This window comes from Triturus cristatus, chromosome 5_2 (assembly GCF_964204655.1).
Source record: "Triturus cristatus chromosome 5_2, aTriCri1.1, whole genome shotgun sequence".
NCBI lineage: Eukaryota > Metazoa > Chordata > Amphibia > Caudata > Salamandridae > Triturus > Triturus cristatus.
In genome coordinates this window covers 960,977,474-960,999,730 of record NC_140588.1, presented here as the reverse complement: position 1 = coordinate 960,999,730, position 22,257 = coordinate 960,977,474, and the positions used below count along the sequence as shown (strand labels likewise).

General features: G+C 43.2%; 1 protein-coding gene across 1 annotated transcript in view; it reads right to left on the bottom strand.

Annotated features, from left to right (window-relative positions):
- The window catches only part of LOC146829475 (V-set and immunoglobulin domain-containing protein 1-like), a 168,581-nt gene that overhangs the window by 143,417 nt on the left and 2,907 nt on the right, over positions 1 to 22,257 (bottom strand). The window contains exon 2 of the mRNA XM_085608156.1: positions 2,340 to 2,503. Within this exon, the coding sequence (XP_085464282.1) occupies positions 2,340 to 2,503 (164 nt within the window). The remainder of the gene's footprint in view (positions 1 to 2,339; positions 2,504 to 22,257) is intronic.

Genomic DNA, 22,257 nt, shown 5'->3' with positions numbered 1-22,257 from the left:
AGGACTGGCCACACCCGGTACAAAAAAGGGAGGTACTGAGCTGCTTTTAGGGTAGTTGAGGTTGAAGCCCATCCTGCTCAGAGGCACCAGGTCACAATTATCCTATGAGCACAAAGAAAATGTTTTGCTTTTGAAGAATAAAGCTCCTGAGTACGGTACTATTTTCCTAAGTATTTTAATAATTAATGGATTTTTATATTTGTATCTGCCGAGGTTAAGTATGCCTTTTTAGGTGATATAATTAAAGTGTCCTCTCCACCCCCAATCTATCTCAATGATTATGCCCCTCCAAACTAGGCCTATCTGCATGATGCAACATGAGGCTAGGAAGCTGGTAGGATTCAGGGATTTTTTGTCAGGGTGGCCATTATCTGTATGATGCAACATGAGGCTAGGAAGCTGGTGGGATTCAGGGTTTTTTTGTCAGGGTGGCCATTATCTGTATGATGCAACATGAGGCTAGGAAGCTGGTAGGATTCAGGGATTTTTTGTCAGGGTGGCCATTATCTGTATGATGCCCATGTTATATATAGCCGCCCTGTGGCGCCCCCTCCCGTCTCTTTTTGTATGCTCTTTTCAGAGAACAGCTCATGGTGGATGAGGACAATATATGGAGGGAGCATCAGCAAGATAGCGTCGAACATGAATAAGTACCAAGAAAGTGGGGTTCTGACTGATTGTAAAGACAATTCAAGCTTTGCTTTCGTGATCTGCGCTCCATGATACTTCTGAACCATCCTGTGGAAAACTGTCCCGCTGTCAATGCTTACCCGTGGACACGTCTATCAGAATGTCTTCTAACACCAGACCTCTTACGTGCCTCAACAAAGCAGCATTTCAGTCGTTGTCCTTTACATTGTGATCTACCTAAACATGTTTTTGCAATGGAGCATACTTTTCACACGTGTACCTCACTTTTGGACTCACTAGGAGTGATGGGATGTGGGGGTGGGGGCAATTCCGTCCTCACAGAGTTAACAATACCAAGGGTCTTGTTAAATCTACGTGGGCAGAATTTACGGGCATTATTGGTCGAACCCTGAGAATCCCCTGAGTATTGAGGAATTGTATTGAAATCAGCAATTCCGGGTCCGATTGCCCTGGTGATTTCTAGTTTTGGGGGAAACATGACAGATACACCGTAGCTTTGCAGGCCTCAAAATGTCAGATGAGGCCTCTCAAAATAAGGGTCTATGGCTTTTTGGAAATAATCTGCTGTACACCCATGTCACTCTCGTTGTTGAGAACCATGAGCTATTATAGTGGATGTCTAGCATGTTACCCTCAAGATAGCACTTTTTAGAAGTTCCATGTGCATGGCCTATTTGATCCAACCATAGACAAGGGACTCAGTTCACAGTATGAGTTATGCAGGAAAGCTCAGTCTGTCAGTTACCTAATCGCTCAATGTTTTAACTTCACCGGTGGGTCAAGCATCTTAGTAAATCTACCCTGAATGGTCCTCTGTCTTTGCAGTTCCTAGTCTCTCACTGTAAAGAGAAGCTTTCTCAATATACTGTTGTAGCTCCCTTGTCTGCAATGGCTTCAACCTTCTACCAGCCATGAGCAGAGAATGAACACAACACAGGAAAGGAAAGGACTAAAGAGGTTGTGTTATGTGGGTGAACCCAATCACCGGCCTCGGGAGAGAATTTCCATAACACCAGTCATTCCCGTAGGACTTCTAGCAGGATGTGGGAGCTGAATTCCTACCATCCAGAGACTGAGGTTGACCATCATTAGAATATGGACTCGTCATGTCTCCACTAGGGTGACCAAAGAATGTTTGTGTTAGCTGTTGTCATGAATGGGTCAGAGTTCAAAGTTTTCAACCAGTCGTTGCTGTGCTAGGATCCAAAACAGATACATTAAGCGGCCTTGGGGCAAATGGAAAAATGGTGTGATTAGATAGCACTGCTATGTAGGACCTTAGCCTCACGGTCACTGGACATTCAAAGTCAAAGGGCTAAGTTTATGCAGCTCACTTTGTTTACTATCTGAAAACTTAAATTATGTACTTGAATCTGCTCCCTTTCTTGCTGTACAGAAGGCAGACTCACCATTAGTGCACCACAGCTCTGATCCAGTCTAAATTTGTAGGATCCCCTTGATTAAATATATACATATATACATTGTATTTAGTCGTTGAAATGAGTCAATGGCTATTCTGAATAGTCCGCCTTGGAAACTGGGCTTTGGAGGATGCCATGGGTCACTGGAAGTGAACTATGTACACCAAGGCCACAACTTCCAAGAGTCTATTTTTTCTAACAACACCGTCTCACTGTTAACTAACCAGTTGGCTGCTGTATTTACTGAGTATATAATATGGATCTTACGGGTTTTTGAGACTGTGTATAGTGATTATAGAAGTTCCATTCAATCACAAGCCGCGTTCCGATGGCGACAGAAGATACATAGGTGCAGTAGAGAGTCGCATTTCCACCTGCGGTCACATTGATGTTCGGATATGGAGTAGTGATCTGCATGCAGATAGCAGAGCCTGAAAAACAGAAGACAAGACCAGGATAATTCACTGCACCACAAGTACCAAAAGTATCAGACAATTTCATTGAAAATATGTTTTTTGGTTCATTGAGGTACCTTTTTTTGGACAGACTGACATACATCTTCAGTGGTACTGTGAGTCAACGTCTGGAACCCTACACGGCATTTCCATGAATAGGATTCTAGATGACCCTAAGTCACCGTGGTACCACTCTTCCAGCCCTGGTCCTTTCTTTTACACAACCTTCTTATCAAGTGCATTACTTCTATTAGTTCAAGAGATTTTAATCAATACTAAAATTCCCAGAAATCTCTGTTCTTTTCATTAAAACCTCCATGCGCTGTCCTGCTACCCTGGAGTCATCTGGTAGGCTCACTTAAACAGGCTATCATTTTTGGGCATTTTCAGAATTCACACTGCTAGAGAGAGGGACCAGACGTTTTCTACCAGAGAGTTCACAATATCTCAGATAAAAGCATAATGCCTTCTTAAAGAATCCTTGCTCACCATTTAGTACATTTGAGGAACACAACTTTATTAAATTAAATTTATTGAATTAAACACAAGCCTAGGCATAATATTGTAGTAAATGCTCCACTATGCTCAAGTATAGTACCTCCAACTGCATAACACAATTAAGTTTCAATCTTATTTCACTGCAGTCAGGTGACGTCCCCTCATACACAAGTTCAGTTATCAGACCCGGCTATACTCTCCTCAACGCACAAGTCCAATCCTCAAGTTGCTGCAGTCCAGTGGTCGTCTGCCTGTTGCGGTCGGTTGTGGCTTGGTCTCCCACTTGTGCAGCAAGGTACCTGCAAGTAGAGCTCGGATATCTATGGGGCGTGAAGTGATGGGTAACAATGCATAATATTTTGAGGCGTGTGTTACATCTCATAAGGTCCTCCAGCAATTCTGTGGTTTGTGTCACTATCCCGCTCCCCCAGCATATCTCTGCCATGGTTTTCCCAGCAACAGAGCCAGTGCCGCATATTTCCAATGCTGTTTGGAAATGTTTTTTTTTACATATCCCATTGGTGCCACCACTGGGGATGGTACCCACTATGATAAAGTGCAGAACGTGGGCCTCTACTTTGATATTCCTCTAGAGTTGTAATCTTACCCTCTATGTAGACATTCACTAGTTTTAGTAGCTTCTGCTTCAGGAGTCACTTTGCGGCAAATGGATCACAGCCCAGGGTCTTCAGCAATGAGACAAACTGCAAATACATCTATACCACTTATTTGAGCAAGTCTCTACCATGCCCAGTTAGAACACTCTAGTGTTTGTATTTCCTTCTGGGGACTAATTGGCTTGCTCATAGTTTTCATGGTTATAGTGGACAGTGAGTATTGTGTGTCCAGCCCCTTTTCTAGGGTACAGTCTGGTGCCTGTCTAACATTATGAAACCAGTGGTGTGCAAACTGCACCTACGCCACCAGATAATATATTTCAAAGTGTGGTGCAGAGAATCCCCCCTGATTATAAGGTAGGTTCAGGATCTTCCACTGTATTTCCAGCCCATGCAATTGTTATCATCATTGTATTTAGCTGGAGTTTGTCAGAGATCTTACGATTTAATTGGAGTGGAATATTCTGGAACAGACAACAATTGAGGCAGTACAACCATTCTCATAATGGCAATTTGCCCCATCACAGATATGTGTATTTATAAAGCTCACTATCACCCCCAGGGCAGTATTTGCGCACTGAGAAGATGTGTGTGCCTAGCCATGCCTACGGTAGGTTTGTTAATGCAAAGCTAGGTCTCCAGCTACTTGCAGAATTCAAGAAGAGAAGAGGAGGCTCTGGTGACGAGTCGTTTCACACTTTAGGAGTGATATAAGTGAACGCCCGGCCTCCTTATCTGGGTCTGTGCATGTGCAGGATGGTTGCGAGTAGGAGTCCTGCAGAGCAGAGTTGTCAAGGTGGTTGGTGTGAGGAGATCCAACTGTTCGGGTAGGTGGGGCCTAAGTTATGTAGTGCTTTGTTGGGGAGTTTTAAATTAGTTAGTTTGTGTATCGAGAGCCAGTGGAACTCCTTGAGGTGTGGTGTGATGTGACTTTTTTTTATCCAGAAATAGGGGGAAGTAGAGGTAAAAGTTAGGTTCACCCTCCACATAATATATCTATCAAAAAAACTATCTGAACAAGTCAGGTAGACAGGAACCTAACTGGGAGAAACAGAAGGTGTAGGAAACAATTTGATCCTTAAAGACACCGTTATCCGGAAGAGAAGTATTATCTCTTTCTATAGTCCCCTCACTCACCAGGGTTTCCCCACGGTGACATGCTTCATCATAGGGGTCCTCCCAGTCCTCTACGGACTGAGGCGTGCTGCGACTTGCGGTGTTACGTAGGAGCACTGGAAATTTTGTAAACTATGTGTAGTGTAAGTGAAGTAGTGGTGGAGTGGGAAAATTAAAATAATCAGCTAGTGGGCTACAAAATAAACTTTATTGGTGCTCTAAGCTGAAAAATTTAAAAACGGGGTAATATGACAAGGGACCCTAACTATGATGGAAAGGTGTGCCTAGCATATTTTGAAGTCAACTAGTTTCGAGCTCCCCAGCTCTTCGTCAGGACTACACTGGGACCAGCCCAGTGTCGAGAAACTTGCCACTCCTAGTCAACCTTAATAGGGTGAAATAAGTGTGATGCCACAATAGTAAGGCATGCGTTTTAAAATATATACATACGTAATGTACGTTAGCACACTGATCTGTAAAGTACAAAATCACAGTTAATTGCGAGGAAAAATATATACATATATATGCGCATAGTGTAATACGTAATAGTAACTAAGTTGTGAGCACACTACACACAGGTGGATGCACACTTCCATGACTGGCGTGCCGCTAGGTGAAAGACAGAAGAGATGCAATTATTCACTCCATGCCGGCGTGGTGATGGAAAGGCGTGCTGGAAATGAATAAATTATTAGGTCTGACTGTACACACACAATAACATACAACATAAAACATGTAACCTACTTAAGAAAAAGCAACACTGTGCCTCATGGTCACTGGAGGGGATGCGGAGATCTCGTACATCTAATGGACGAAGGGAATCGAGATCGTTAGGAAAAAACGGCGTGTTCCGTCAATGACGGATCGCCCAGCATGGTGTGAGGGGGAAAGGAAGGGTCTCCACGCTACATCCAGGAGTTGAGAATGGCAGCACTTACTTGTACGTTGAACCCCACATGCTTCTGACACCTACTGGAAGCCAAACCTCTAGGACCGCATTCTGGCGTGTCCTCGTAGCCGCAATGTTTTTATGTACTGGCGGGCGTATCACGAGGCTAGAGATAGAAAAGGGCAAGTTCCAATGCCGGTATGCAAGTGGAGCCGCCATCTTGGAAAAGGATGAGACTGTAGGTTAAGATACTATTAAGTATCCCAATATATTTTCTCTGTGAGGACTCAATGCTCCAGCGTGGGTATGCGATCGCTCGCAACTAAATTAGGTTATGAGGGCGAGAGATGGTGAAATATGGAGCCGCATAATGGTAAAGCTCATATTTTGAGGCAAAATCGAACTTTAGGATTAGGCTTTGTCCCCACAGCGGCTTTGGACAAATTCAATCGTAAGATCTCTGACAAACTCCAGCTAAATACAATGATGATAACAATTGCATGGGCTGGAAATACAGTGGAAGATCCTGAACCTACCTTATAATCAGGGGGGATTCTCTGCACCACACTTTGAAATATATTATCTGGTGGCGTAGGTTTCTTGGTGATCAACTTGCTTGCGACTTGGGCATAAGGGGCGGTTTTTCTAGTGTTACATGGGAGCCATTTGCAGATTTTCTGTAGCATCGTCAGAGTGTGGAAGTAGGATGCAGCAGTGACCGTGTTGACTTGTAAGGCAATGTCCAGTTTGATATCAATCATGATTACCAGGTTCCTGGTGTTATTGCTGGGTGGGATGTGGGACCGAGTTCGTCCGGCCACCAGTTTGAGTCACATGGTAAAGAGTTCCTGTCAAACATCACTACTTTTGTCTTGTTGGTGTTGAGCTTGAGCTCATCGGCCTTCATCCAGTAAGCGACTACAGTCATGTAGGTGGTGAACTAGTTTCTTGTGTTGGGGGTCTTGTCCGAAAGGGAGAGTATGAGTTGTAAGTCATCGGCTGAGGAGAGGAGGTTGATATTATCTGCGTGGATGACCAGATGGATCATGTATCTGTTGAAGATGGTGGGGCTGAGCGATGAATCTTGAGGCACTCTGCAGATGTGTTTGCGGGCTACTGAGGAGTAAGGTGCCAGGCTGACAGCTGTGTTCTATCTATTAAGAAGGGGCAGATCCATTAGAGAGCCCGTCCATGGATGCCAATCTCATGCAGATGCCTGATCAGGATGGGGTGTGAAACCGTGTCAAATGCTGCGGAGAGATTCAGTAGAACGAGGGCTTCTCTGTCTCTGCTGTGTCTCTTCTGTCAAGGACCATGTTAATGTCATCTCTGGTGGTGATGAGTGCTGTTTCTGTACTGTGTTCGGGCCTGAATACAGACTGCATGGCTTTGAGGAGCTGGTGGTTGCTGAGGTGGTCGATGATGCATCGGTTGATTACTTTCTCCAAGACATTTCCCAGCTATGGCAGAAGGGAGATGGGTCCGAGTTGGAAGCGTGGATGGATCCACGGATGGTTTCTTGAGAAGGGGCGTGAAGGTAGCATGTGTCCAAGAATCGAGGAATGTGGCTGTGTTGATGGCGGCATTAAGGAGCATGGTAGTGGCAAGGGTCAGATGGGCCAGAGTGGATGGCCCAAGTGTATGGTATCAGCGGTTTCAGCGGCCTATTCCACTTTTCTACCTTACTGGTGATGTTATCTAGACACCTACCTTATTTTTGTCTAACTATTACATCTGAATCCCAGTGGTATTGAATGCCCTAGTAGCGAATCGGTGTCTCACACCACTGGATTAGATACTCCAGTGAGGGACATCCGGTGTCTCCAGTCAAGGGCATCATTAATGACATTGTCCAGCTATTGGCGAGGCACGACTTGCCTCTGCATACCATTATCTCCCTAACTGCTGGATAATGGAGGTTTCTGGGTACTACACCAGAAGTATGATGTCATCTGCAAATGCAGAAACTAGAATTCTGCATTGGACAAATGTTATTCCCTTTTCACTGTGGAATTCCCTTGGCATACTGAGCAAGCGTTCTAGTGCCAGGGCAAACAGGATCTCTGCTTTTTAATGGCAATATTCACAGTGTTAACTCTGTTTCTAGCTACTGAGAAGCTGTATAGGAGTTTAATCCACCTCACCATATTGCGCCCAAGGCCCATAACATCCAAAACTGTGAATTGGAAATGCCACTCCATAGAATTAAAGGCCTTGGCTGCGTCTAGAAACTCAGCTACTGCACGCAAACCAGGGTCAATTTGATATATAACAGCAAATACCAGCTGCAAATTATTCACCGTATATCCCCTTGTATAAAACCAGATTGGTCTGACAGCATTAAGCTATGTAGTAAAGGGAGTAGCCAGGCAGCTATCAGATTTGGTAGTATTTTATTATCAATAATAATTAATGAAAGTGGCTTGTAAGAATTGTAGACATATGGGGCTTTGCCGGGTTTTAATAATATGATGACCATAACCTCTGCCAAGTAGGGTGGCGACCCTCCTTGAGACAGGGCATCTTTAGACATAAGAAGCATGAAGGGCACTAATTTATTTATGTATTCTATATAAAACTTATATGTGAGTCCATCACTCCCCAGGGCCCCAGCGTGCTTTAAATGGCATTTTTAATTTCATTAAGCGTGATGGGCAGGTAAAACATATTATGCTCCTCTCTCTCTACCCATGCCAGTGTACCCCTTTCTAAATAGCTTTTTACCCCTCTAGACTCCAAAAGCCCATTTAATCATACAGTTCTGAGAAGCATGGAGAAAACACTTGTAGTATATCCTCTGGGTGGTGGTTCATAGCAGGGGTGGTCAGAATAGCTGACGCAGCCCAAGGTGGTCTCATCAATATAGCCAATGTATGGCCAAGTCTCTCATCCTCGCTGTATATGCTAGAAGACACATATTTGCTAAGGAACCTGATTTCACTGTCTGCCTCCTCCATATGTTGTTGTTGCGTAAAGTGCATATCTCCCATGTGATGTGGGCAAACAGTGGTACTGTGCATCTACTCCAATTGGTGTAGCTCAGGCTCCAGCCTTTCTAATCTGTTATGTATGGACCATGAGATGCCATAACCCTTGGCAATACATTTGTCTCTGATGACAGTCTTAAAGGTTTCCCAAGGCGATGCCTATGGGTCCACTATGCTCTTGTTTATTTCGAAATAATGATTCATTGTAACTCTGATTTCCTCATTAAATGCATAGTCTTATAGTATGGTAAGTGTAGTCTCCACAGTCTTAGTTTATGAGCTAGGTGGGGCGTGTGTGGTGTTACAATTAATGGGGAGTGATCTGAAAGTGTTCTGGGAGAATGTACCACTTATTTTGTCCACTCCGTCATTGCATCCTGCTTCTATACACTGAGGATGCTGGGGAAGATCTTCAAATAGCTCCTAAGCAACACTAAAAAAACTGTCACTCATGGCCTAGGCACCAACAAGTTGGACTATGGGAGCCCGCTGCATGCCAGGATTACCAAGCAACTCACTGGAAGTCTACAAACCATGCAGAACTCGTCAGATAGAGTCATCCTCAACCTCCCACACAGAACTCACATCACACCACACCGCTACCATAAGCCACAGAGAGCACTTGCTTGCCAGCTTTACTTTTGATTACCTTCATATTTTTCTCAAGCTTTCCTTAATTTATTTATACATGTGTGCTGTGCTGAGATGTCACCATGTTCTTGAACTTACTAAGGGGCTTGAACACCTGTCTGAGGCAGCAATACATTTTTCAGAGTCCCCTGTTGTCTACCCACAGCAATCCACCATGACACACAAGAGCCATCGCCCGTAGCCAGAGATCTATTTTATTCCACCTGGGAACCCTGTGTGCTTGCACTGAAGTTTCTTCCAAAGCAGCAGAGCATTGTTCCAAGGTTAGCTCTGCAGTTTTTGGAGTAATTATCAGAGGTGTGGACCCAGACAGTATGGGTTATGTAGTTGTTGAATTTCTATAAGGCAACTTTATAACCTGACTTGGGCATTTGATATGGCAAAAGTCCTATAGTTTTAATTTACTATTATGTTTTGCTAATTGTATTGAACATTTAAACAAAGACCCTTCCAAAGGTCATGAATTACACTCTGGTATCACACACTGTTTACTGGACGCCCCCCCCTCCTCCCCATCTATGTATAACAGCCCCATTAATTAACCCTCTGGGACAGTATGCTCGTTAAACACCCCCTTGAACACAAAATACTAAAATCAACACCTCAAAAAGAAAAGAGTGGACTAGATACAAAGGATAGTGGAGAAGAAAGAGGGGGTAACATCAAAATAATTTAAAGAGGGGGAGGCATGAGAAAAGAATTATAGGCTAAAAAGAGGATGGAATATAGGAGGACAGGGAAAGGAACTACAAATACAGACCACCTTGTCCTGAAAACCAGTTCACTACATAATCTATCCATGTTACTTTAAGATGTGACCATTAGAGATAGATTCAAGCAGAGCAGCTCTCAAATCTCAGCTGCCTGCATCGCCACAGGCCCACAATCCACAGAAGGGTCAAGCGTCTGATTGCTGTCCGTCCCTGTAAGCTTGTACCGCCTCCAGTCGCCTAAAGGCAAAACTTTGACTGTCCCGCCAGATTGTCAAATTTGCAGAAGTCAACAGTTCCAAAGCAATGCCCAGGTGCGAAATGTATTTGTGTTTTTGTTTTTACACAATTGTTGCCACTTCCATTGTATTGAGCCACCAAAGTCTGGGAAAAGTAAGATCATTTTATTATACGTTTGAGGGAAACATTCATTGCAGCTGCTTATTCCAACCTTGGATCTCTGAGGCCAGAGAAGTAACCAATGACCACACTGCACCCACCTTCTGAAGTCCCAGCTCTTTTGCAAGTCTTAGATGTTTGTCAGTAAGATTTGCTTTGATCTAATCTCAATATTAATAATTTCCAGAAAACACGGGCACTAGATCCAATCAAGATTGTAGGATATAGCTCTTTCGTTATGGAGGTTACTAAAAGTCAAAGTGGTTTCCTTAGAGGCAGACCAACCATGTACATTTCTGCTGCTGTCAAGGTTGAGTGGGAAGAGTCAGGGACATCTTAAGGATTTCGGGGACCCTGGGCCAGACGTATTTTGGGGGCCCCTGTTTGGAAAAGTTTTGAATTTAAGATACCGTTTCAGCTATTTAAGGCCCTCTTTGGCCAGGTCACTGACGGTGAACATGCACACTGCTCCAAATTCTAAAAGTATTTACATCTAATATATTCAGGGAAAGCGATGTGCGTTTTCAATATGGCAACACAGCAGCAGTAGCCAAGACCGGACTGGCCATACTGGGCATCGGGCATTTCCCCGGCAGGCTGGAAGGGTGAGGGGGAACGGTTTTGTTACTGAGGGCCGGTTTTGTAGCAGTGCAGCAGTTGTGAAAGCACCCGCTGCAGAGTTCCTTGTATATCCAGTAGTTTTCAGGCGATAATAAAAGTTTCAAGATAACTGGTGATTAATGTAACTGCTGGAGAGAGATTTTTCAAGTGGCAGTTTTGACTCATCTAAAGTAGCACAGGCGGTTAATATGCCTGCTGTAAAGGACATGTACCATGCAAATCACAGAGCAGTATTTTCTGTGCATAGCTTAGTGGGTTACTGCTTTTGTCACAGAGACCCTTCTGTTACTCTGTGGTTTATAAGTTAGAATCACAATCTAGCACATTGAGTTATGAAGTGTGATCAAACAGCGACACGCAAACTACATGTAACAGGTTAGAAAGTTTCTTTGGAGTCTTTCATTATCCTAATATTGCTAAAAAGGGGTTTGTTTGGGTAGAAATGAATTATTACTAGTAAAGCATCCCTAACAACTGAGTTATGTTCTGAATCCTGGGTTTGAGCTTCTCCACACCAAGCACTCTTAAAAAATACCTACCAGTATGGATGACGTGAATCTTACACCTTGTATTTCCCTTTGCCTTTGTAACATTTTCTATACACTGATTTATACAACTATTATTCATTGTCTCTGTATTTGTGTGTAATACAAAGTGCTCCGACACCCTACACTGGTATGAGAGGCGCTATAAAAGAAATGAAATACATGTGAGAGATGGGCTCTGGAGAGATGACAGGCACTGTTGGAGGATGATAGTGAGGGATTAATTGAAGAGCCCCAATGAAGGTTGCCGCATCCTGGTGCACTGTAAGGTCATCATTTACTAGATTTTAAGCTAATACAATTGAATATATAATGAAAACTGCGTTGTAGAATGCACCTCTTTTGCCCAACCTTTCTTGGTGGGGGAACCCCCAAACCCTCCTTGTAGTGGTCAAGCTCACTCGCTGCACTCACTATGCACAGTACGAGGACTGGTCTGACAACATTTGCCGGGGCTGCTTTGGGATCCCAGTCTGGCCCTGGTAGCTCACTAATATTACTGGAGATAATTTCTCTGACACTCTCCCATTTCTCACGTGAGATCCTGTTTTGATCTAAAAGATGTAGCATGAAACATAAACACAACATTTCTCTGCAAAATGCCTGTAACAGACTCTCACACATCACCCACTTTAAAAATAAATTTTAGGAAAACAGTATTTAAAACAATCTGTTCATGAATGGTTCAAGGTCAACACTCTCTGCAGAACAGAGCTGGCTCTGTCAGGAGGAGCTCTGAAAGGCAGGGCCCTGGGCCATGGCCCTCTGGCCCATGCCTTCAAACGTTTCTGGGAAGAATGATCAATATTTACATTACAAAATGCAAATTGTAGTAATATGCACTTTGAATGGCAAAAGATGCATAATATTGGTTGATGTGCCTCAGGGGACAAGCAGAACGTACAACGGTGATCGATTTAAAAGTACATTGACTGATTTTTTTTAAAGTGTGAAAACAGTATTTTCATTACGAGTGTCAGTTTTAATCTTAATCTCTCCTTCGTCATGATAGAGGAGGACCATGATAGCTGGCAGACTGCTGTGGCTGGATGCCTCAATGCAGCATTATGAAAAATTTGGTGAGAACTTCATGTTATGTTTATTTGACTTCGGTAGATGAATCCTAAATGGAGGATGGGATCTGACATACAAATTACAACCCACACACACTGGTCATTTGCTAGATCTGCCATCCTCGATTGCATGATTATAACAATCGTGTGCTTTTAATTTGTTTGAATTTTCAAATAATCGTCAGAGCAGAGAGCAGACTTTTTTGCACATCTTGGGCCTGATTCACAAAGGTAAAATTAGATGTTTGATCTAAACTAAGACCAAACGTCTATGTCTACAACTTTGAGAATTCACAAAGAGCATTTATGAGTACTATCTTTATGTCTGCACTCGGGATGGAGATCTCCCTGATAAATGGCACTCATCGAGGTCTTGTTTGCTTCTGCCTTAATATTTTGTGACTCGTTCCTCAACAAGGCCAATGTGGCAACAAATTCCCTGAGGGAAGGCTTAGTTGAGTGCTGACGTTGGAGGCAAAAAAAGGGAGGTGGATCCCAATGAACAATGCCCCAGTTCTGCAGTGGATAGCACAATCGTAATGGAAATAAACAGCTGAGGTATATTTAAGTTCCCTGTCAAAATAGCCCGATATAGATAAATAAACGGATTGAAATAAATATTTGGAGCCACTAAAACAAGAGACACTTAAAGATTCTGGAGAACAGTAAATGATTTCAACAACTACCAGATTTCAGCCATGGGACTGTATGGTGCTTGGTGACCGGGATATAAATATTAAATTGTCATATTTAAATAATGAATTATATTCTCCCTTGTTTGAAAGAGATCTTTGCTCAAATAATAAGGTTCCTGAAGTAGAAATTAGAATGTTATTGATGAATCCTTACCTTAAAACATAAACTGTGACAGAAAAGGAAACCTTGGAGATTACCATGTGACACATATTGTACCAGGCATGGCTGTAAGACATGAAGCTTTAAAGGTTTCTTTCTCGGTATCATTCACTGAGAGCGATTCTTGGCTTCCATACGCCCTCCATCTTGTATCCAAGGAGCACGTGAACCAGTAAACCAGGCAGCCAGGTTCCTTTTGGAGGTGCTGCACACTATCAAACCCTTCCTGGCTCCAGGCAACTTCGGCTCCACCATCAAGGTCCTTGTCCTGACCCACGAAGAAGGTGGAAAAGTCCTGCTCGTCCACCCCTTCACAGCACCAGCTGTCAATGACATCTATCCTGCAAGGAGCTAACTGCCTCTCCACAAACCAAAGACAATGTGACCTCATACCGTCATCTCCTGGCCTGCATCAAATTCATGTCAAATTGTGAGACCTTCAAGAGCGTGGACTCACACAAGACAAATTCTCTCTTTGACATAAGGGCCATCTCCGGACGGATCTGCTGAACTTGCAGCCGTTCCCCTTCGAGGCTGGAGATCCAGAAAACACACAAAAAAGTGTAATAAAGTCTCTCTTATCCATGCCTAAGGCTCAGGACAGACTTTAGAAAAAAAGTTAATAACACCTTTTCTCCATAATGCTTCCACCGCCAAAGTGACCACGCTGACTCTGAACCAATCCCACTCCACGACCGTACTCTAACCTTTTGTCAGAGGCTACTGTATTCAGATAGTCACAGAACTATATGCATGGCCTCATATGCTCCTTGTACCGAGGGCCACTGGAATTATTGCGGCAGCAGGGAAGGACTAAATTAGGCAGCAGGGTTGACTATATTATGCGGCAACAAAAGGCAAATTAAGTGGTATGATGTGGCACATTTTGGAATCATATTAATTTATTGTTTTATTTCTACTCATATTAGCATTGTATGGGTAAAGGTTTCAACTCATTAGTACGTTTAAGACCCAACCACATCAATAAGCAACTGAAAGGTGACCAGTCAATGTTTGCGAAGGGCCTTCCACGGCGTGGAAACATGTTGTGCTGTGTTTTTAGTAACTTTTGATCCATTTGAGATAGAAACCAAATGTGTTTTTGTTAAAATCTACAAATAATGCAGCAGATGATGGATTATGTAGCAAATACAATAAATTAAAAATATACAGAATACACCGTGGTTGCAGAATCAAATAATTCCGGTAGCCCTATCAATATCCTACACTAGAAACCCTATATGCACTATATAAATAACCTTTACAAAATGTAAATAAGACTCAAAAAGCATTCCCCCTTTCATTCATACGTCACTTCCGTAACTCGACTCTCTTCAATAAGAAATTCATTTATGATTTTTTATTTATTTATTTAAGATTGCATACAAAATATAAGTGTAGAAGAGCTCTTCATGTTAAGCAAGTCAAAAGAATGTGAAAAACAGGATGCAATGCGCCACGTGATAACTTTAAGCAAATTAAGCTTTTCAAAAAACAATACATATTTAGAGCCAACCACATAACAAGTGCTTCATAGTCAGGGTTTAGTGATTTCTCAAATGAACAGCAGTGATGACAGGACATCTCCAGGCAAGGAGCATTTGGAAGTACCATCTAACTCCTTGGAGCCGAAGTATCCGGCTACACATTCCTCGCCAAGTGTCAGACTTGAATGTGGCAGCCAGAGAGGGAGAGGTTCAGCATCTGTAAAGACTGGAGAGCCATGAAAGCTGTCTTCAACTTTATCCAAGCCGCTAGTGGTAGCCAATTGAGGTCTTCCACATAAGTGTTAACGAGGCCAAACCGGATATATCCTGGTTGCAGCATGGTACAGTGCCCACAGGAGCAGCCCACCAACCCTGAAGGCCTCATGTATGAGGTTTTGCTGTAGGGCAGCAACTCAGGCCGTCCTGCTGCGCTGCCCTACACCAAAAGAAAAGGGCAGAGTGAGGCTTATCTATCAGATACGGCACATTCCTGTCATCTTACACTGCGCCGGCACACAATGGGCTGCCGTGCGCCAATGCAGGCACCTTTGCACCATGGTGCAAGGGTACCTGCGTTGCAGGGATGATTCTGAAGGGAACACCTTCCTGCACAAAAACAATCATAGGAGCCTTTTTCCTCTTTCAGTGTGTGCTGCAGATGCATCGGAAGAGAAAAAACAAAGAGAAATTAAGACATTTCTCCTATTTGTGCCTCTCTTATGCCTCCCCTGGGGAGGTGTACATTTTTGGCGTTGCCACAGAGTTGCGATTTCTTGTAAATCTTTGGCAGTGTCAAAAAGCCATGGATGTTGCTTGGAACGCACCCAGCAACACCCATTGCGCCCCTTTAACGCAGAAACTGCGTTAAAGGCAACGATATTTATGAGGCAGCATTAAACCAACAAAATGGCATAGTGCTGCCCTGAAATATGATGCAGGCTCCTGAGCCACGGAACGTCACAAAAAGTGACGGTCCGGCGGCACAAGGGACCTCATAAATGAGGCCCTGAGTGACTAGAATCAGTCCAGGAAAGGACAAGGGGTTGAAGAAATGAATGTGAATCCTGAGGGGGATTCAATGTTTGATTAAACAAATGACACAAAGGCCAACTTTGTCGTAGTACGATAAAACCTTGTGACTTAATAGTTAATGTGAGGCCTGGAGTAAGACCATCAACGGCCAGTTCATGCATCAGGAGGCAAATAGATACTTCAGAATGGGAGGGAGCTGGAGAGGGAGAGGGAATCATTCTTGCAGATCTTTAATTTAAAAAGAATCAGTACAAGCCTTTGTATCAATGACACATAGGCTACTTACCCTAACTACATGTATTTCTTGTATATGAACGACACGGTATTCTGAATCCAGATTGGTCAGGGTGGTTTAAGTCCCACTCCATGGACTTTGAACAGCTATCACATGTTTTCAATGGAAAGTATAATGAATATGAAAAACATTGCCCTGATACTGTACCCTTTTAGTTTTTAGAGTGACACCAAGCCATAACCAGACTGACACATCTTGAACGCCTTCCTAACATCTTCAAACTTTTCTCTGGGTCGAAACGCGTGGGGTGCCTGTGGTAGTCTTCTGCAGGGTACAGCAAGTAGGGCCGACCCAACAGCAGACGTCCTATTACTTCTGGATCAGGAGCAGAGTCGCTGGAGCTCATGTTGGATGGTGCAAGAAACTTCTTGCAAACCCGCCATTTGGAGTAACATGTCTGAGCCGCTCCCACTCGCCACCGTGGCACTGAGTAGCCACTAAATCAATACAGACCAGCATTAATGCTTTAGACATCTGTGGACCTAAAAGGCAAACACTAGTTTTTACATAACACTTCTTAGGACATTAACACTGTTTCTTCAGCCTATAACGACAGATGTTACAATGACCTAACCCTAGGACAGCCTTTAGTGGTGACCTAGGAATCACATACAAGTGGTGTGTTTCAAAGTATTTCAAACCAAGTTCTTGCCTTTACACATCATAATAGTCACAAACGTAATCCCATTCACTAGAATTTACATAAAGCTACATTTCTGTACGTAAAGCTCAAAACACATAGAGATTTGACATTGTGAACCATTTTGCTACTCTCTGACAAGGTCTAGCAGGTGGCACACAAACGTAAAGTTAATTACTGTTGGCTGCAGCTCGTTAGGGGTGTGGCAGGGAAGTAAAAGTAATTCCCCTGGAAACAGCTCTCTGATACCTCAGCAAGGCGAGAGTCATTACTGTGATACCACAGCTTGTCTACCATGACTGGTCAGCATTCATGCAGCAGCTAAGCAACTGGTCCAGAACATCACGACTTGCATGGTGCAAGCCTAGAGACTGATGACGTAACATGTATTTGTAAAGCACACGTTCACCCAAGGGTATCTTGGCGCTGAATAACAGATGTTTATTGTTACCCAACTCAATGGTACTTATTTTATCGACCTCTGACGGGTGATAGGCTGAGTGGATCCACCAGGACCTGAGCCTGTGACCATGAGATCAAACACAGGCCCCTACAGTGGACGCATTAATCCACTAAGCCACCAGACACATGGTGTCCAGCAAGATTAAACCCCAAAATCACACACCCATATCTCATTGACCGTGACAACTCCACCGAAAAAAGAGCGGACTAAAACACAAGGATCAAAACATATCAGCACAAAATAACCAATATTTAGGCTACAATGGAGACTCCGGAACAGTGTGCAGATTACCACACCCCCGCCACCGACAGCACTACAGAGCTTTACCATTGGCAAACTGTGAGTTATTCAAATGACAACAATGCAACATACAATGAAGACATTGTGAGGCTAAACGGACCATCTTCTCTAGGAGTGATTCCTTATGCTGTCGACTCTGCAAGCATCTTGTTGTGAAAATCAGAAAACCTTGGAGGAAGATAGCAACTGAATTTCCCATAGTATGTGCATTTTTACAACAGAACGTATGCCTGTTTTTTATTGGGTGCTTTCAAAACAGTGGGGAAATCAATAAGGCACAATTTACAAAAAAAAGTATATGCATCCTAGGCTGTTACCTATGAGTTGCGTAGATTTGTTTTTGTGGACAATTAACACTAGAAGCATGCCATGAAATCTACGCAAACTGTAGATTTCAATGCATATGCCCCCTCCACTGCATTTACGTACATTTTTCTTTTTCTCCGCCTGGGAGTTTGAACGCTTCGTCCAACATACTTTGTCACTGAGGTGTGCAAACTAGGAATGTTGACAAATTTGTGGGAGTTCACCACATTCTCTGGGGCCGCTCTTTTCCCAGCCTCAGGAAAAAGCATGTACCCACTCATACACGACAGAGGAAAATGTCCCACTCCTCCATATTTTCTCAAGTTGTAGATAGCATTCAGGGGGTTTCACAATTCATCAAGTATTGATTGTCCTAGTTAGGATTTCAGCATTGTGACTTTAGTTCCATCAGCCTGCAGCCATATATAGGATTTACACTACACACAATTTGCTTTGGAGGCTGAAAGTATGTATAAAATAGGCAGAGAGTGACTATACAAGTGAACACTTCCATTAGAAGACCTAAAAACATCAGATATGAGGATCATATATAAATAGTGGCATTATTCTCCCATCAAAGTTTATTAAACAGGGTTTCGGAGAGCAAAAGTGCAAGAAAATGCTTAGGATTTGGGTAACTTCTCGCGCCAGAGTGAGGTTACCACCCTGTAGCAGTGACAAATGTGATAAGCGGAACAACGACTCTCAACACATCGGAGCCCCCTCATTTCTTGAGTTCCACAAGAAGCTGAAGACCTGGCTCTTCAAATAAGCACCTTGGGGACCACACACCTACACACCTGCCCAAGCGCCTGGATGCGCTCTTGGGTGATTAGTGCGCTACACAAATCAATATAACATAACTTAACAACATATACTGTCTTGCCATCACTGGTAAATCAATATATAAGGCCGGCTATTATTTGCCATTTCTCTAGTCCCTATTTCAGATGGCAATTGTTTTGTGTGTTTTAAGCCTGCTGCGCTGTTTTACTAGTGCTGACACAATGCTGTTTTCTAACACAATTAAGTATTGGTAGAAATATAGGACTTGGTGCAACAATGCAGATTCATGGCCGGAAACGACATAAAAGACCAAATGGTTCATCATGTTAAATGCTTGCCACTCACATCTGGGGCGATTTGTAGGTCATAAGTTTAAATCCTGGTAGGACCTGATTTAGATTTTGGCGGACGGGTTACTCCGTCACAAACGTGACAGATAGCCTGTCTGCTGAAATATAAATCCCATTATATCCTATGCAATTTATATTTCGGCGGGCGGGATATCCGTCACCGTTGTGACGGAGTAACCTGTCCACAAAGATCTGAATCCGGCTCTAAAGGCCTTATATAGATCTTGGCGGAGGGGAATACTCCGTTACAAATGTGACAAGATATCCCGTCCGCCGTATTACGATCCCATTATATCCTATGGAGATCGTAATACGGCAGACAGGATATACATCACGTTTGTGACGGAGTATTCCATCCACCAAGATCTAAGTAAGGTCCTATGGACTTATAGGATATTTTGGGATTTATATTTTGGCGGACGGGATATCTCTCACCACTGTGACAATTTTCCTAAACAAAAGTTGTGTTGTGTATTTATTTATAAATATAATGGGACTATGTTCCAGCCCTATAACATACAGGGAATTACGTGTGCAATAGCGTTTTTTTGTTTTTTTTAAAGAAATCCTGGTTCATAGCCTTCGCAAAACAATAGTCAGTCAGTCAGTCAATAAAGCTTTATTATCGGCTACAAACCATAAAATCAGTATACACACAAGAAAAAAAAATACAACATTTCCAACATCCCACAGCACAATGAATTCATGAATAGATAAAATACTCCTAAGGTAATTAAAAGTGGATAGGACCAAATAATAATCCTATACAATAAAAACATAAAATATACAGAATAAGATCAATCCTTAGTTATGCTGTGTCTAAGGTGTCACAGATAAAGCGAGTAATTGCTGTTTAATTTTATCACCTCGAACGCACCACATAGCCCAAAGGTATCTAGAAGTCGCGTAAACAATTAGGGGTGTAGTGTCAAATTTTAGTATTCTGAAGGCTTCCCTATAATCTCTAAAACCCAATAGTTTACAGAGCGGAATAATCCATTTAGCTCTAGCCCTAGCGTAGAAGGAGCAAAACAATAGTGCAAAATGATTTTGCACTGCTTTTGGTAGGTTTCTTCACTTTTAAACAGTGGAAAGAAAATAATGTTCTCAGTTCTTATTGTGTAACCCTGGCAAGCATGGTCTGAACTCGCGTTTGCTTCAGTCTGTTTTACCGCGGTGCACGGCTTTATTTTAGATCGACTTCTCTTGCCACCCGCGTCTCATATTACGCGCTCTCTCTGGGGAAATGGTGTTCGATGGGCGTGCTAAATATTTTTTACCACTGGAAGTTGGTATATAATCTGACCCTAAATTTGTGTCCGGCTTTATAATTCTTTTCTCAGGGCCAGTGCCCCGCATGGTGGGCACAGCCCGCCAAGCAGTCTCCAACCAAGAATTACTTTTAAAAGTGCCGTGTTTGTCCCTGTTGTGAAAAGAGTACTAACAGTAAGTACCACCAAGAATCTGGACGGGCACTGCCGTTAGCCGAGGAGAGGCCTTCCGGTGATCCCAGGATTGTCCAGCAGGGGGCGCCGGTCTGCAGCTGCAAACACAGGCCTGTCCTGGTGGGCGGGAAGGCACGAAATTAGAAAATGACTTTTGTCCGTGGGGCCAAAAATTCTAGTATTTTTAATTTGAAGTTGGTACCCTAAAATCTGTTTGAAAAATCGATCCACTCACAGTTGAAAGAACACATACGCAATTTGACTAATTTTCCGTAGCAGTTTTTTTTAGGCATAACCGCAAACTGTAGACACTTTTCAGTGTTTTAAAATAATCCCACATGAATTCCAAAGGAGGAGGGTGGATTTCTGCTATTCATATGTTTACCTCATCCTCATTGCTTGATTTTGCTCGCAAGGAAGTGTCACTCATAGTCGTTCAAATGTCACTCATAATTACACTGGAATTATAAAGATGTCACACATAGCAATCTGAAACCTTGGCAGCTATGTAGCACCTGTTGAATTTGCTGGGGCAGATGATGCAAGCGCGGGCCCTGTAGTGCGCATCAAAATATTACTTCGCTGAGGCTTCAAAATTTCTGGCACTGGCCTGGGTACTTTCCATGGTCGTATTTAGGCAGCGATCACGCTGCGTAATTCGCAAAAAAAGGACAAGGGCCCATGGCATTTTTTGGAGCCTGCAGGAGCGGCTCCGCAAGGCTCCAGCCTCGCCGCCCTTACCTGCATGGGCCGCTCCTGGGAGCCACCACCGGGGCTGCCGCCAGCCAGCGTTGTCCAATATCACGCCTGCTTATTTTAGATTCCACCTCATGCTTCCCTCTTCCGCCATCCCAGACTTTCGGTCTCACTACTTCAAGTTTTAGCGGTTCTTTTTCACGCCTGCTTTCCCCCGTTGTCACTGTTTCCCTCTCTTTCTCCTCCTCCCTGTTCTTTTGTTCTCTCTCTTGCTCTTGCTCAAAGTCTGATGATGTAAAATAAGTCCTGGTTCCAAATAATAAGCCCGCTGTGTGCAAAAATTAAACACTGCCGAGCCGTAATTGGTGTTTTAAATTTTGACAGGTGCTCAATTAGAAAATTGTGTTGTCAGGGGCCAATTAACAAAGGCATTTTGGGGTACATAATGTATTACTCTTTTACGTGCATTTCCATGCCTTTCTAATGACCTTATTTACAGTTTGGCGGCAGTCCCACCTGCCGTAATACATCGGCATTATAGCCTATGGCAGTAATAGGGGCATATTAAAGGAAAAATTCATAGACAATAAATGCAAACAGGACAGTGACCGCTATGCATTTTTACTAATGAGGAGTTGGTCAGTTTGGGGGTGAGTCACAAAGGGACGTAAAAGTACTTAAGAGTACCCCTGTAGTGCTAATTCCAGTATTGATAAATGGTTTTGTCAATCAGCCACACTGTTTTTACATCTGGCCTTCGCGACAGCTATCTATAAAGACTACTGCTTTTAAAAAAAATCATACAAGATATACATAAACAGAGCGGCTTTTGGTCAGTAGGCTTCATCCATTGGTCTGTTGAACTGTCAATCAGATTTTGCTTACGCCCATCACAGCATGGGGCAAGGCGTCAGCACACTCTACCCACGGACTGTCTTCACTATGATTGACGGCACTAACCCAGTGCAC